Source organism: Typopeltis vanoorti, chromosome 8, assembly GCF_054136105.1.
Source record: "Typopeltis vanoorti isolate ZY-2024b chromosome 8, IOZ_Tvanoo_1.0, whole genome shotgun sequence".
NCBI classification, from domain to species: Eukaryota; Metazoa; Arthropoda; class Arachnida; order Uropygi; family Thelyphonidae; genus Typopeltis; species Typopeltis vanoorti.
In genome coordinates, this window is record NC_143556.1 from 18,656,881 (window position 1) to 18,674,800 (window position 17,920).

The 17,920-nt window shown below is 34.5% G+C and overlaps 1 protein-coding gene across 1 annotated transcript in view; it reads left to right on the plus strand.

Annotated features, from left to right (window-relative positions):
* The window catches only part of LOC150103770 (dolichyldiphosphatase 1-like), an 85,280-nt gene that overhangs the window by 36,988 nt on the left and 30,372 nt on the right, over positions 1-17,920 (plus strand). Inside the window, exon 3 of the mRNA XM_090396539.1 lies at positions 14,716-14,800. Within this exon, the coding sequence (XP_090252665.1) occupies positions 14,716-14,800 (85 nt within the window). The remainder of the gene's footprint in view (positions 1-14,715; positions 14,801-17,920) is intronic.

The window sequence follows — 17,920 nt, forward strand, 5'->3', positions numbered from 1 at the left end:
GGTCTAACAGCCACTTATACACCTATTAACAAATTATCCACCCTGTTTCCTTCATCTAAAGATAAATGCTCAACCTTGTCTCTACCTGGTGTGTATCAAGTTTCTTGTAATTGTAATCTTTCTTACTTTGGACAAACTGGACGTTCCATAGAAAAAAAGAATTCAAGAGCATCGGTCATCAATTCAACACAACAAACCTGAGAAATCTGGATTAGCTCAGCATGGATTAGAAACAAACCACAACATCCTTTGGTCCAAGACTCTCCTCCAACACAGATGTTGCTACAAATTTGAACATTTATTTAAAGAAAGTGTAGAGGCCTTACTTCAACGTCCTGACTTGAATCGTAATGACTGTATATCTATATCAAAAATTTGGGAAAGTTTAATCAGGATAACACATTAATTTTATTTTTTTTTTTAAAAAATCAGTCTAATGTTATTTAAGATCATTATATGAATTTCTGAATTAATATCTTTATGTTTTTTAAAAAATGTTTACTCTTCTAATACTTAGAGCGCGCCGCGTGATGTCATATCGCTATGTATGAATGATCAATTGTTCGTATTCTACTTTGTTTTTTAAAACTATTCCTATGTAGCCACTGAAGATGGTCTGTAATATTCAGACCAAAATATTTGGAAAATTGAACATTATTCTTGTGCTAACATGTATATATTTCTAATATATTACTTGTCAGCATTCCGATATTGTCATATCTGATATTTTGTGCTTCTAAGGCACTTCTGACCTTGGTCTTCCTCTGGGTCTCTTTCCTGCCATCTTTGCCTCAAAAACCTGTTTTGTTAATCTTTCTTCTCCCATTCTGTTTAAGTGCCCATATGCCACCTTAGATTAGCTCTGATTACACATTTTTGAATTCTAACAGTGTCAACTTCCTTTCTAATATCATCATTTTTAATATAATTCTCTCATTGATGCCATTTGTTCACTTCCCTAATTTTTCTAATGTCTCATGTCTGTGGTTTCTAGTCTTTGAGTGCTTTTTATTTCTAACCCAAGTCTCAGATCCATAACTTAAAACTGGTTTGAACACTGTCTTGTATACTGCTAGTTTGGTGTTTTGGTTAATTTCTCTCTTATTCCACGTAAATTTATTCAGAAGGCTACCAGTCATACCATTTTTCCAGATTTAATTTGCCATCTTCACTAAAAACTAGGCCTAAATAGCTGAAACATTTTACTTGTTCTATAGCATAGGTTCCCAAACTTTTTCAGGCCACTGCACACTTTGCAAGACATAAATTTTGTAACGCCCTCCCCCCATTATAACAGTTTTCCGCATTCGAGCCATTTGATATTTTTGACGTAAATAGCAACTAATGATACATTACTACTTATGACGTTAAATTTTTAAAAAGAAGTGGCCAATATGTGCTTCATCTTGAACACAGTTATTGCTATACCGATTTTGGTGAAAAGTAGCCCATATGTAAAGATTGTAAAATGTATACTCGAATAACATTATGCACAGCTTCATACAATGGTTTAAATATGAAAATATGGAATACAATTAAGAGATTGCATTGCATTAGTAAGAATCTTATTGTAATAATTAAAACACCATTAAATATATTACAAAATTGTTTATTTCTAACTTATAAAGTAAAAATACAAAGCAAAAATAACAAATTAATGTGAAGTTTCATACAATGGTTTAAATATGAAAATTCGGAATACATATTAAGAGATTGCATTACATTAGTAAGAATCTTATTGTAATAATTAAAACAACATCAAATGTATTAGATGGTTTATTTCGAACTTACAAAGTAAAAATACAAAGAAAAAATAACAAATTAATGTGAAGGATGAGCCTAGTGCATTTTTAAACGTTTGTTAATATCGGGTTCAACTTTCGTTAAAAACAGTCGTAAAACGCCATGCTCAGTTATATGCAATAGATTTCTTTTCTTAGATAGTAAATTCACTACAGCACTAAACCCACGCTCAGCCAAATAAGAAGATGGAAATGCAATTAAAAATTTCTGCACTATTTACCATAATCCAGGGTACGGTGTCAGTATTGATTTTTGAAGCCAGAACTCTTGGTATCCAGTTTTGAATTTTATTTTTAGTTCTTCATTTGTTGTAAGTTCTATGAGTTCCACTTCTAAATTTGATGATCCTGCCATGCTTACATGTGAGAAAGGATCTAGAACTCAATTTGGTATATTCATGTTTAGAATATCCTTGAATCGCTCATTGAAATCAGCATGGAGAACCTCCAAGTGTTGGCAGTATGTAAGTAAATCTTCCTTTTTGAGAGACACTGCTGATAAATTTGAAAAGTGGTTATATTCCCTTCAGTCCATATTCCACTTGAACAGAAGAAGTTTCCCTACAAAAGCGGCAATAACGTTTTTTGTTTTAATTCAATTCATCACCTTGTAGTTGTAGATTGACGTCATTAAATATTTTATAGAGGTCTGTCAAATAAGCGATGTCATCTTTGGATGTAATCAGGTTGGCCCGCAATCCGTCGTCTCTGTTTTCTAGGAACTCTAGTACTGAATCAAACAAATTGTAAAATCGATTCAGACAAATACCTTCTGAAAGCCAGTGAACTTCTGTGTGAAGTAGCAAACGATTGAAATCTTCATCATTTTCACTACAAAGTTGGCTAAACAATCTGTCACTTAACGAATTGCTTCTAATCTTGTTGACTACTCTAATAACGTAATGGAGCGACGTGTGCAAGCGTTCACTTAAATTTTTCACAACCAAATGAATGTTGACGATGAAGAACACAATGTATAGCGAGTACATTTGGTACTGCTTGTTTCAAATGCGCTATGAAACCCTTGTGGTGCCCTGTCATTGCTGGAGCACCATCAGTAGCAGCAGACAAAATATTACGAATAGGAATGTCTTTCTCTTGAAAAAACTTATTCATGATATTAAACATAGATTCTTCCTTTGTATCCGCTTCCAAGTTTTTAGGAAATAATAATTCTTGACAAACTTTTTCTTCTTTTATGAATCGTACTTATGATAAGAGTAGTGGTTCATTATTTGGGAGAGTTGATTCATCGAGTTGAATGGAAAATTGGCACATCTTCAAATAATCTCACAATGATTTTTCAATGTCTTCAGCTGTTTCATCAATTCTTCTTTGCACTGAATTATTGCTCAAAGGAATTTTCCTGATGATATCTGACGCTGGCTTATGAAGCACAGCGTTTATTACTTCTTTTACTGCCGGCAAGATTAATTCCTTACCAATTGTGTGTGGTTTTCCCTCTTTTGCGATTAATAATGAAATATTATAAGAAGCTTGTAATTCGTCATTATCTTGTTTAGTGGACGTCGTAAAAAGTTTTGATATAGTTAGACGTTTAAAATATTTTTCTTCTGGTACTTGAAAATAGGACAAATCTTTATCCTTTTTGTCAGCATGCATTTTAGTCAAATGCTCTTGTAGCCTAGAAGGCTTCATTGCTTCATTTGAAAACACTTTTTTGGCAAATCAAGCACATGGGTAATAATTGGTTCGTAGGAGACTGAATAAAACCATATTTCAAATACTCAATACTGTACTGTCGGCATTTCTTCTTATATTCAGACATAATGAAGTAATAAAATTTGCAAAAATATTCACAAAATAAAAGATTTAATTTACACTTTGTATGACTCCACTTATCTATCACACTTTCGACTGATGATTGTTGGCAAAGCACACAAAAAATAATGAAACTTATTCCTAAACCACTGGTATTTATAGATTTGAAATCTAGCCCGAATCGACTTGCATGCATTGACTTGTTTGCAATACCATCGTACTTTGAACAAGTGCAGTGACTTGTTCGTGCTTTGAACAAGTCACTGCAAGCTCCCATATTCCTGTCAAAACATGCTGAATTGAGTGAATCACCTATGTAATAGTTGACGAACATACTACTAGTTAAGACTCGTCTGCTGCGTGGATAGACTAAAGCCGAATTGACTTGCATGCATTGACTTGTTTGCGATACCATCATACTTTGAACAAGTGCAGTGACTTGTTCAAAGTACTTGTTCGTGCTTTGAACAAGTCAGTGCAAGCTTCCATATTCCTGTCAAAACATGCTGAATTAAGTGAATTACCTACGTAATAGTTGACCAACATACTACTAGTTAAGACTCGTCTGCTGCGTGGATAGACTAAAGCCTGTATGGCACGATCAATTTTTACAATAGCAAAAAATGAATAAATTTTTTAAGTATATAAAAAATCGAAGTTAAAATATCCTATATGACACGTTCAATTTTTTTATTTTGCACGCAAGCGCATTTTGTTTGTCTGAATAATTATAAATAATAATTAATAAATAAAATAATTACACAAGATATAAACAAACCTACAAAACATAACCACAGATAACAGTATAATAAGTTTTGAATAACATTTGCTTTGTTTTTTCCCTCTAGTTAGCAATGTAAGTTAGTGCTAACTAAAATTTACGATTTTATTTCTTTCTTGCCATTATTATTTTTACTCGTAATATTAAATTATATAAAATTGGGTTTATTTTTGTACAAATCAATTAGAAAAATGGTTTTATATATTTTATATATATTTTGAAATGAAACGTAACGAATATATTTGCTGCTGTAAACATAACCTATTGTGTACATATATACATGCTCTATTTTCTCATTGACATAGAAAATTGACAATTTTCTGTCTACTTCTATCTGACATGGTAAATTTTCAAATGATTAAATAATTGAAATAGAAAATTGATAAAAAAAAAATTGATCATGTAAGATGGGCATTAGATGAATTAAAATGCAATATTTAAATTTTAAATGATTATCTAATCACAAAATCACGAAAATAATTAATTTTTAAATATATATTATTAATTTCTTCTATAAAGAGCCACTGACCCCTAGACTGCCTGAATGCCCCTAAATGCTTCTGATCCCACTATAGCTCCCCTAGAAGGCTTCAGCCCCCACTGGGGGGGGTATCACCCACTTTGGGAACCTATGTTCTATAGGCCCCTCCATTCAGAATGCAGTTGATATGTTCAATGTTTCTGCTTATTTTCATAGCTTTGGTCTTTCTATTGCTGATTTTAATGTCAAATTTGTTACAGCTGTTATTCAATTTAGTTAGATAATCCTGTAGACTTGCACTAGATGTGTTTAGGAGTACATCATCTGCATAAAGCAAAGAGCTAAGTTTGACATTTTTAATTCAAATTCTAATATCAAGCCTAATGCCATGTTCTTTCATAATGTGAACCATATAGATGATGAATAAGAGTGGAGATAATGGGCATCCTTGTCTTACCCCTGATTTTACATAGCCATCTTCCTGTATTTGCTTCAGTTCTAATTGCTGACTTATAACTTAAATATAGATTATGTATTGCTTTGTATAATGTTCATTTTATCCCATATAATTGTAGTGTTTTGAAAAGCTTTTCCCTGGGCACCGTGTCATATACCTTTTCCAGATCTACAAAACAGAAGTACAGATCCTTGTCATATTCCCATGATTTCTCAACTTTTTTCATAATTTGAAAATCTGATTTTGACAACTTCTATTTGGCCTGAACCCAGCTTGTTCTTCTCATAGTTTCTTTTCCACAATCTTTCTCAACCTCTTTTCAAGCATGCTTGCATATGATAATGAATAATGAGAGTATGGATGTATACTCTCATTATTCATTATCTTAATATTCATCTTTTAAAATTTGTGTTTTAATATATACAGAATTATCAAAAAGAGCTCCAGCATATTTAAGTTTACTAGATTAGCAAATCCAGGACATATAATAGTGGCATTTGTTATAGAACGTTCAACAGCTCACTTCAAATTTTATCACATTAGTACTTGCAGCGATCATGGATACACATCATTACTTGCACAGTGGCATTCATGTTATGTGCCTGTCCCAGTCATTATGGTGTCCATTCAGCAGAAGACTCAATTCTGCTAAGCTTGAGTTGCTTGTAGTCATCCATTTTTAGTGGATGTGTAAAATAGAAATCTAGGGGAACAAGAAAAAAAAAGCTTAGCTGATGAAAGCATCAATAAAGGTTGAAACTGGTCTGGGTAATGGCCCTTTCCATAATGCATAATATTATATGCATCTGAAAGGATGTATGTTTACATTATGGGACACTAAGGCAATTGATATGAAGTTATTAGCCTCTAATATACAAGTAACCTAGTCATGAAGATACTTGGTGTGCAAACTTTGTTTGCTTACACTTGGATGAAAGATAAGAATATAATTTCTTAACAAGTTTAATTTAAAGGAATTGGTTTAGAGCAGAAATCACCATGGAAACACAGTCAAAGAGACTGTAAAAATTAAAAATAGCATTGCACTACAGTAACTGATTTCATCTTGCATACCAAAGCATACTCTGAGCCATCTGAATTTCCATTAAACAAACTGACTTGTGAATATGTTAAACTAACAGATAATACTTATGTCCTTTAGTGCTGAAGCATTAAAGGACATAAGTAATAGTGATCAAAGACATAGCGATAAATGACAGGTCATAGAGGTTTGTCATTTATCAGCAAGTTTTTTTTTTTTTTTTAAGCAGAAAACACTACAAACTGCTCTTGAATAGAATTGATATGAGGAAAAGCGATCATTGTTGACTTTGGAACATATTCTTGTAACAGATTAAATTTTTGATCTCTTTACTTATTTAATTCTATCTTGCATCATTAAATAAAGAATAAACTGATCATCAGGTAATTTCCTTATGTTAAACTAAATCATTTCAGTATACATTCTTTTTTCATTTTTGGTATTGTTTTGCATGTCTTATTTAGCTTGCTTTTCACTATGGTTACCTGTATTGTTTGTTTGTAGTTATTATTTGATGGGATACTCAGAGTTTAAGTATATGTTGCTTCCTGTGGCACCCACTCATGGGGAGGTTTTTTTTTTTCATGCTCTGAGTTCCAGGGATAATTCCTGGTTCTTTTTCTCCTATGTATTGAAAAAATCTTCAACTTCTTTGTTTCTGTCTACTTATCAACTCTACAACTAATACTCTTGATTTATCTTTATAGTCAATATTCTGTAGTCTTTCTGTTACCTTAATTACATTCCCTTGCACTTTTGATATTGTTTTCACATATTCCTGAAAATCCAGGAGATCAGATCTATGCACAGTGGTTTGCATTCAGTCATATTAAGGCCTTATTAAGAGGAACAGTACCCTCCTTATTATTGATCATTAGTGTTTATCTCTGTATAGCAGCTTCTTCCCCAGCTTATTTCTGCCAAGAAAGATCTTATTTCACTTCTCCTTGTCTTTGGTAATATCCATATTTTCATACAGTTACAAATCTTCTTCTTGTACTGACTGACCTATCATCTATCCTATCTTGCAGCCACCATAAATCTTCAGCTGAAAAAATAAAAACTAATAACCTTTTCCACTCAGAACATTACATCTCATCTATACAGTTGCTAACACCATATAAATTCCAACTCCTCCCAACCTTAAATTAAAGATGCAAATAAATTATATTCTTGTTTAATTCTTTATCTAAGTGTAAGCAAACAAAGTTTGGGCATGAAGTATATCTTCATGACTAGGCTACTTGTATATAGAGGCTAAAGACTTCACATTAATTGCCTTAGTATCCCATAATGCAAAGCATACATTCTTTTGTATGTATAATGCTATTTATTATAGGAATGGCAATTACTCAGACTGGTTTAGATCTTTATTTCTTATGCTTGGATAAATAATTAAACAATAATATAATTTCTTTGTATACAAGTAGCCTAGTCACAAAGATATACTTCATATACAAACTTTGTTTGTTTACGCTTTGATGAAGGATTATTCAAGAATATAATTTTTTTTAATATAATATCTTTTTATATAATATCAAATATTATAATATAATTTCAAGAATATAATAATAAATTTAGTTTAATCCTTTATCCAAATGTGTGCAAACAAAGTTTGCGCCTGAAAGTATCTTCAGGACTGGGGTAAAGTGGTACAACATCGGGCAACTCCTTGCAAAGGCGGAGCAAGCTACCAACACTCCTATCCCAGTATCTCCCATAATGCAAAACACATCTCCTTGCGGATATGTATAATGTTATGCATTAAGGGAAGCGCCACTACCCAGACTAGTTTCGACCTTTATTGAGGTCTCTTCAGTAGGAGCCAGGCCCAAGTGGAGATACCAGGCAGAAGCATTAGCAAGGTCATCTTCTCCTATAGGAGCTGCCAAACGGTGTGCCACCTTTTTATTAAATTACTCTGGATTTAGAGAAAGATGTTGAAAGTTTATTTTTCTTGGTCAGACTATAATAAATTTAGTTTAATCCTTTATCCAAGTGTGTGCAAACAAAGTTTGTGTCTGAAAGTATCTTCAGGACTGGGGTAAAGTGGTATAACACCGGGCAACTCCTTGCAAGAATATAATATCTTTAATTTATAACCAAGTGAAAAAACTTTCAACAACCTGTTCTAAACTAGACAATAACAATGTTACACCTTTTCACTACTTTTCCTCTCTCTCTCACTCACACACACATGCATGCAGTTTACTCTAATCACTTCTTCATTGTCATTGTCTTTCTTCCTTATGTCTTTCTATAGATATTTTCAAGGGCACATCATTCCTTCACTTCCCTGTAAGTGTGTAAATACTGTCAATACTTGTATATGGGGATATATATGACTTCTGCATTACTTCAACCTTGGTATTTCTTCTAGGTCTGGCTCCCACTGATGTGGGTTCCTCTAAAGTGGTCTCGATCACTACATTACATTGGATGCTTGCTTATGGTATTGTTTCTACTGATGTAGCCTTTCGGTGCATACCTTACCCTGGGAGATGAGTAGTTCTTGCTGGTGGTGGGATTTTGCCTACCACTGGGTGGAGCTGAGGCTTCTGCAAGTTTTGTCTTGCAGCATCACCATTAAATTTGGAGTATCGTGAGTTATAAGATCCTTTAGGTTACTTGTTGAGATTAACGTGATCCAATGGATTGTCTAGTTTTTATAGAAGATCCTTTACTTATACAAAGATCAACTGGTCTGGGTAGTGTCCCTTCCTATAATGACTAGCATTATACACACTCAAAAGGATATGTTCTTTGCATTATGGGATGCTAAAGCAATTAATGCAGAGTCATTAGTCTCAGGAAGATATATTCTTGTTTAATCCTTTATCCAAGTGTAATCAAACTTTGTTTGCTTACACTAGATAAAGGATTAAACAAGAATATAATTTTTTGGCATCTTCATCCTCCCAACCTTTGAATATTGCTTACATTGAGGATTGTCAACAAAAAAAACTTCCCTAATATGTTATTCAAAAGAGGCATCAGTCAATCACCACCACCACCCATCCTCTCTCTCTCTCACACACACACAGACTACGTGCGTGCATGTAGTTACTCTAATCACTTCGAAATTGTCATTCTCTTTCTTCCTTATGTCTTTCCTATAGATATTTTCATGGGCACATCATTCCTTTCACTTCCTTGTAAGCATGTAAATAATACACCCAATTCTCCATTTGCATGATAGATTGGTTCCAGAAAAATTGTGTAAAAAAGAATACGGTGCATATGAAAAAATAGAAGAATAATTTAAGATGTGAAAACCCAATATGAACAGTAAGTTACCTTCAAATAAAACGTGTGTGTGTGTGTGTATGTGTGTATATATGTATATATATATATATATATATATATATATATATATATGCATCTCTTAAAGAAAATAGTGTCACTGATAAAACAGAAATTCAGAAAGGTCCAAATACACCCCCGCATATGGTTATTAGTTAAATTTGTTTCGCCATCACTTTCTGACAGTAGCTGCATTGTTTTGTGTGAGACTGGGATGAAATCACTTCCATCACTTGAAACATTTTGGCTTTCCTGTTCATACTGTGGTGGTGAAACATTTTCTTTAGTAAAAGTAACTAAATTAGCATTAATTTCTAGTAATTCTGAAGATTGATTTTTTAAAAATTTTTTTTTTATATACCACAAACTCTGTAATTAATCGTTGAAATCCCATTTTGACTAGATCTTTGTATAATTTTTCATGTTGCAACATACGCGACTTCAGTTCACGTTTAAACTGTTTAGCTCGTTCAGTATTTGGATCATGTGTAAGAAAATGACTTTGCAATTTTACTAGCCATTTGAAGTCCTTCTTTAATTAATCCTGCAGTAAGTAGAATTGCTTCATCATCATCACTTTTTTCTGTTTCATTGAGATTCTCAAGGACTGCTTCTATTATTCTATCATCACTAACAGGCTTGTCAACCATCAATTCTTCAATATCTGCAGATGAAAAATCATCAAATCCTCTGCCAACTGCATGTGCTAATGTGATGTTGTTGAGATATTCAGTTGTTTGCAAAGATACAGGGGTTTTTCTTTTTCACACATTCTGGCCAAATAGCTTTCCAGCATGCATTTAATGTTGGTTTCAGTTCTGATAACTCCAACTTAGCAAGTGTTTCATGCAATCCAAAATAGAAAATTTCTTCATCACATCAATAACTGTCAGTAAATTATCCTTATCTAGTTTATCCAAAATGCATTGGAATGTTCTTTTTATGTAGTAAGTTTTGAAAGTAGCAATTACACCCTGGTTTAGTGATTGTATTAAGGATGTTGTATTAGGTGGCACCAGTGCACTGGAACCATTCATTAAAAATTGCTTTTGTAACCCAGCCTTTTTTATTTGCCTTCCAGTGCACTGGTAACATGTTAAAATCCACACCTTTCATTGCCCTTGATCTTAGAGATCGATTAACGAGTAATGGTTTTAATATACGATCACCTGAAGCATTGCTGCAAAATAACAGTCACATGATCCTTAGCTGCTTTAAAGCCATCAACACTTTTTTTTGTGATTTTTCTGTATAAGTTGGAATTTGTCTACATTCTATAGCATAGAGTAATGATATTTAAAACATTGAGAGGGTTCCCCAAAATTCAAGTTTAAGTATATATGTAGCATACTAGGAAATGATAATTATAATGGAAATACCCTTTTTTTAAAAGAACTGAATTCAGACAAAAATTTAAAAATAAGTGCCATTTGGACTGCATTAAATCAAAATATACCATCTAAAAATAGAAATGCATTGCCATAGTCTACAACAGCGTTTCCCAAATGGTGGGTCATGAACCGGAACCAGATCACAAAAGCTAAATGCCGGGTCGCCTAAAAAATCTCTCGAAAATCTAGGTGTTTCGTTTTTGGGTTTTCTTTTTTTGTCACAAAACTCTAAAATTCAAGTAAATAGCGTTTAATCAGGACTAATGAATAAATAATTTAATTATTAGAGACGAAAAATGTGCTCCATCCGCATCTCCATTTTACAGTCTCTTTGTTTGCGGTAAAGTAACTTGACTAATGGCGAGGCTGCGTGGTGGCAACCTCGCTACCAGCCGAATCGTTTGGCAGTCTGGCCTTTGTTTTACTCGCCCACCACGTACTCACTTCTCTTGTTCAGTTTGAGTTAAGCATCGAGAGAGAGCTTATTTTTTTGTATTTACTGATTACGTGTACCTTTCCTGGTGAGTTCGGCTGAACAACTGTAATTATTATAATTGTTTCTAAATAATTTATTTCATTCTTTCTTCATCTCGCTTGCCATTACCCATTTAATGATGGATAAATGGGTAATAAAATAACAAACAAACAATGTGCTGGTTACGAACTCTTCGATTAGCACCAGTGAACAATCAAGTAGCCGGGCACAAGTTCTGAGAACAGCACTAACAAATGGCCTCATGATGTTTTGTCTACTACTCTTACATAAAAGATATACTGGACCCGACAGTATTCTGAGGATTACATACAATTTGGTTTCATCAAGGGTGCTGATGACAAACCATTATGTGTTATTTGTTGTGCGGCACTTTCAAACGAGTCCATGAGACCTTCAACGTATAATCCTCCGATATTGACATTCAGCAAGTTCAAGAAATATCTATGCCACCAAGCGAGAGCATCTTTTGAGTTTGTTGATAGATTTCCACTCTCATCTCTTATGGTTGCCGCTTGTTTCTGGGCACCTCGCATGGCTTTGATCGTCCGGTACATCTCCTGCCCATTATTCATCATCCTATTTCTCTCTATACTAGCCACTTTCTCATTAAGATACTTTCGCTTTTCCCTGCGTAGACATGTATTCAGCACTCTTCTCACCCTCTCATATGCAGCTTTCTTCCTGCTGTCCGCTTGGTAGTTCAGTAGTGCTTCCCTTCGTTTCGCTACAGCTTCTTCACACTCTCTATTAAACCATGCTTTTCTCCTCCTCTTTCTCTTTCCCACAGTTCTTGGGACAGCTAACGGGACTGTATTTTTGATGGTGTCCCACATCCCATCCGGATGTGTATAATGAGAGCAAAGATGAAATTATCTGAACTACTTGTGGACTAGTAACAAGATTATCAAACTTGATTTCCTGTGACCTATGCAGCCAATTTCTCATCTGATTTTGCTTTCCTAGTCATCACTTTTCTAGCCTGTTTTGTACCATTTATGCACCTGAAGTATTTTCACTTTTCTTCCATTTTGTTTCATCACCTTTATGTTGAAACATTCATTGATTGTAATTCATTCTTGACTTTTCTGTCCAGTTCATCATGCTGTGATATCATTTTCATAAATATCTCCATATTCAAACTTTTATATAGATGATGGAGATATGTATGAAAATAATATCGTGGCATGAGGAGCTGGACAGAAAAGAAGAAACAGTGCATGGCATTTAATGTGTATATCAGAACTTCTGACACATGAATGAACATTATGTGAACAGATAGTGTCCTCATTTTGATATTAATTCACTTCATTAGTTTGAATCTTATGAAAGAGTGAGACTACAGTAATTTAATTCCTAGGTAACTTTGCCTATTCAGAAATTTCCCTCATTCTGCTATTCAAAATTCCACTTACAAACTTTGAGGGGAGATAGAGAACATCAAAATCAACCATATTCACATAGGAAAGCATGCACCTTGTGTTATTTCCAGCGTTTCCGGAAATAACACAAGGCAGTAAGTAGTGTAAAAAACTTTATTAGGCATAACTGAACAGTTTAATAGTAGTTGGATACATAATATGGCTTCACATCAGGTGCTCAAAGTTACGGCCATTAGCAGTGATGCATGCCTGACACCGACGATGCATTGATTGCCATACATTTTTGAAAATACTTGGAGTTTCCCGGATGTTAACAGTGGCGATGGGGATTCTTGTCAAGAGGTCCATGTCAGAGGCAACAAGTGTTTCGTACACCATGGCTTTAAGGGACCCCCACAGAAAGAAATCAATGCTCGATAAATCAGGTGCATGTGGATGCCATGCAATGGGTCCACCACACCCAATCCATCGAGCTCCAAAGAACCTGTCCAAATACTATCCAATACTGATGCACAGAAATGCCAAAATGGGCTGGAGCCCCATCTTGTTGGAACCACATCTGCTGAAGCACAGTTATTGGAACGTTGTTCTGTAAATCCGGCAGAACTTCTTCCAAGGTCTGATACTTCTAGGAGTCAAGTTGTGGTGGTAACAGTTATGGGCTGACTAAACAGTCAGCGACGATACCTGCCCATACATCAACGGTGAAGGATTGTTATTCTGCATATGATCGCACAGCGTGTGGGTTCTCATGTGCCCACACATGAGCATTGTGGTGATTGAAGACCCCTTCGCAGGTAAATGAAGCTTCATCCGTGAACAAAACACAAGTTGGAAAATCCGGGTCTACAGCACTTTCTGCAGAAACCACTGGGCAAATTCCACACGTCGAGGATAATTTTCGGCCATCAGTAACTGGAAGTGTTGCAGATGAAATGGATGTCAGGACTCAGAGTGCAAAACGCACAATACACTGGATCGAGATACTTCTATAGCAGAGGCTTGTCTGCTATAGAAGTATCATAGTACATGTGCTTGTCTCTGGATTATTGTCCATTGCATGCAACTCTTCCACGGCAGGATTTTGCATCAATCGTGGCCACCCACTATTATGCCTGCGATCCCTGAATTATCCATAGTCCAAATTCTGATGCAAATATGCAAACATTTGGTGATGCGGTACACATCTGTTTGGGTACCTTTCGTGATACATTCATACAGCGGCTCGTCCATTACCGTCAGCTAACCTGTAGACGAGGCGCATGTCTGCCATCTCAGCATTCGTAAAATGATCTATGTTCTTCGTACAATGTCGAAAGCTTGAATGAGGAAGTCGCAATTGCTCACCTGGAGTGCTGGCGAACATGCACCACCTGTCACTTTCGGGTGCTGTTTCTAGTCATGCTTTCCTATGTGAATGTAGTTGATTTTGATGTTCTCTACTTCCCCTCAAAGTTTGTACATGGAATTTTGAACCACCCTGTATATTTACTGTGGGATAAACTATGTAATTTGACTTCATAGAAATGAAGTTAGTATTTCAAACATACGATATTTTATTATCATTCAATGTTGAATTGAACATAAGTCGATTACCATTCTCGTTGCTTTTAGAATTTTCTTTAGATAAGCTAGACTAGTTATCTCTAGAAAAATGTTATGTTTAAATATTTATTAACCTGTTAAGGATATTAATAACCAGACTTAACATTATAATCATTTTGTTAAATTTTGAAATATATCTACTTATTTAGCAGTGAATATACTTCTTTGCATTTTTCTCTCTCTTTTCCACCTGTAGATAACATTCTTTCTGGGAACTGTTTTGAATGAAGGATTTAATTGGGTATTAAAACATTTAATTAAAGAAGTGAGACCATGTAGAGGTGAGTTATTATGTACTAATAAGTAAACATTAAAATATAGATTGTGTCTTCATTTCAAAAACCATTCTGGAGTTTCTAAATATTCTTTTAAAACATAAGTATAGAAAAAGATAAATACCTCTGTTACTATTCTGAAAAAGGCATGTACCTTGCCCTGTGCCTTTTTCGTATGTACAAAACTTAAATTCTTGTATATTAGTTTATAAGTTAATTTTTCAACTATGTTTCTTAATGGGAAAATCAAACCTAGTTTGTTCCTTTCCAAGTTTCTCTTCCAAAAAAAATTTCCTAAGTATACTTACATAAATCTTACCTGAGACACTCATTAGAGAAATTCTTTTGTAATTGTTGTTTAATTGTTTTATTTTTCTTTTTATAGATGGGTACTATAAAAACCCTACTCCAATCATTTGGAATTTGACCCTCTAACCAGGTTTTCTGAATTACAGTGTATCCACTGTGAAACTTTTGTCCATATTTAAGCATTTCTGGTTGAATATCATCTACTCCATCTGCCTTTCCACATTTCAGGTTCTTGATGGCTTTTTCTACTTCAGCATCCATATATATTCCTGACTGCATTCCTCTTGAATGTTTTCTACAACCATGATGTTACTTGTTAGCAGACTTTCAAAGTAATTACTCCAGATTTAGAACATCTTTAGCTTCAGTTTTCATGTTACCTTTATTACTTCTGGTTCCTTTTATTCACTTTCCTTTGTTTCTAAGCTTTTCAGTAGCTACCAGAATATTTTGCCATTCCTGATATTTATTTTCTATGTTCTTACCAAAGTCTTCCTGTAACTTTTGTTTAGTTCAATTTAGATGCTGCTTTGCTTTCTTACATTTTTTTCTGTATTCTCTGAGAGAATACACACAAATAAGTCACCACTTGCAGGCTTTTTTTACCAGGAACTTTCAATAAGCTTTCTTGTTTTCCTTGACTTCCTCTGTAACTTCCTGAGTCTACCATACAGTTTTGATTTTTCTATCTTTGTCAATTCCACCACATGCCTGTTTGGCTGAATCAATGTTTTTTTCCAAGGTCTACCATTGAGCCTCCAAGGTTTGGCTCTTGTTTACTAACTCTTGAATTTTTTCTTGAATAATGTCTATGTATTTAAGTCTAGTTCGTCTCCGAAAGCTTTTCAACTTTTTAAAAAACTTTCTTACATGCTTTTCTTTGCTATATAGTATTCAATTTTAACTCACTCAAAACTAAATGGGAATCACTTCCTATGTATACTCGTGCTCTGAACCAGTGAAGATATTGCTGTCAACAGTAACATAGTCAGTGAGACTTTCTTATATCTTGCCTTCTCTCCACGTTTGTGCTTGTCTCTACATTGGAACATGATGTTAGTAATAACTTGTCCAGCAGATATTTACCATTATTAATACCTAGCTCATTTTTAAAAATTTTTCCAAAACATTTCTGTATGTCTGGTAATCATTTCCTACTGTGCTGTTTAGATCTCCAACAAGGATCCACTATTCCTTTTGCATTCTTTGTCAGCTGCCTTCTCTAATACATTGAAAAATCCCCCCACCCAGTTCTTCTTTAGTAGAACCTTCTGCAGAATCACAAGCACAGATAAGTTGTATTGTTTGCTTCCCTATTCTGATATTTGCCCACATCACTCTACTTGATATTGCCTGCCATTCAGGAAATTATTCTCATATTTTGTGTTGAATACTATAGCTACTCGTTTTTACTGAACATTATTGCCTGAATATGATACTTTTTTTTTTTGCTTAGAGGAATCTTGCCTATTTCTGCTTCTTTGTTTCAGTAACACCTATCATGTTGATCTGGTATCCAATTTTTCTGCTAATTCCATTTCTCAGCATTTCTGCCTCCTTGATTTATACAGTTGGAGGAATGGAGCGAGTTGGTATTTTGAACATTACAAGGAAAATGATTTTGCTGCTAGGAAAGTGGGACTTGAGAAAATCAGTGTTTAAGAAGAGGAAGTTGAATATTTCAGAACATTGGTGGTTATTGGGAGAGTGAGAGGCAGCAAATGAATTTGAGTGGGGTCATGGAGATTTTTCAGCAATTTTCACAGATGCTCTTCGGCATGGTATGATTGATGTTGTGGCACAGATTGTTGAGCAGCTTGAATTTGGCTTCCACCAATCTAAATTTGCAGGAGAAAGTTTTGTCAGTAGTATCAAAGTGCTGCTGAAAGCTATTGATGTATTTCCAAGTTCAAGAGCTGCTTTATTGAAGGATGGCATATTGAACAGAAGAAATGCTGGTTGAGGTCGATGAGCCGATTCATCTATCTTTGCATGATAAGCATGCAACCAGTGGCAACAGAAGTCACATGAAAGCTATTTTTGTGTCAATAATGTGTAGTCTGCAATTGGGTAAAGCTGAGTAGCAATAGGACACAGTGGGATGCATTGGGCTTAACTACCTTATCCTCAAGTTACGGTTGTGGTTGCAGAGTCCAAGAATACTTGGGAAAAGTCGTGGGCAGTTAAGTGCCTGTTAGGACCACTGATAGGATAGGATCTCTAGTTTGAAATTGCAGTACTTCATATCAGTGTTGATTTTGTCAGCATGACTGTGATGTGCTGGCAAGACCCAAAGAGAGCTCTGCCATCATTGAGCTTTGTTGCCACCATCTTTTCTTGTGCAGAAGGCATAGCAAGTGCTTGCACATAGTCCATATTAAATTGAAGAAACTGTGTTGAGACGCTTAAAAGTACTTATGGGTCATGTAGAAGTATTTGTCTCCTCAGTGCCTGCTGTTATGGTCACATTTGATGAGATATGGAGATATCTCAGATAAAAAAAAGAGAGAGAGAGAGAGAGAGAGAAATAAAATGGAATTTAAGAATAGGAAAAGGAATTTCCTATTGTTCTGTTACAACAGAACAAGCTGGATTTGGGCTAAATAGGTATTGTCAGGATCAGATTTTCATTTTTAACGCAAATAGTTCAAAATCACAGGAATATAACAAGGATTTTTGAGATTTGGAAAAGGTACCATGAGGAAAGTTTATATAATGTAAATGAGATGTTATATCAAACAATACATAGTTTATATTTAAGTTGTAAACCAGCATTTAGAAATGAAGGAAGTTATAGTAGTACAGGAAGATAGTTTG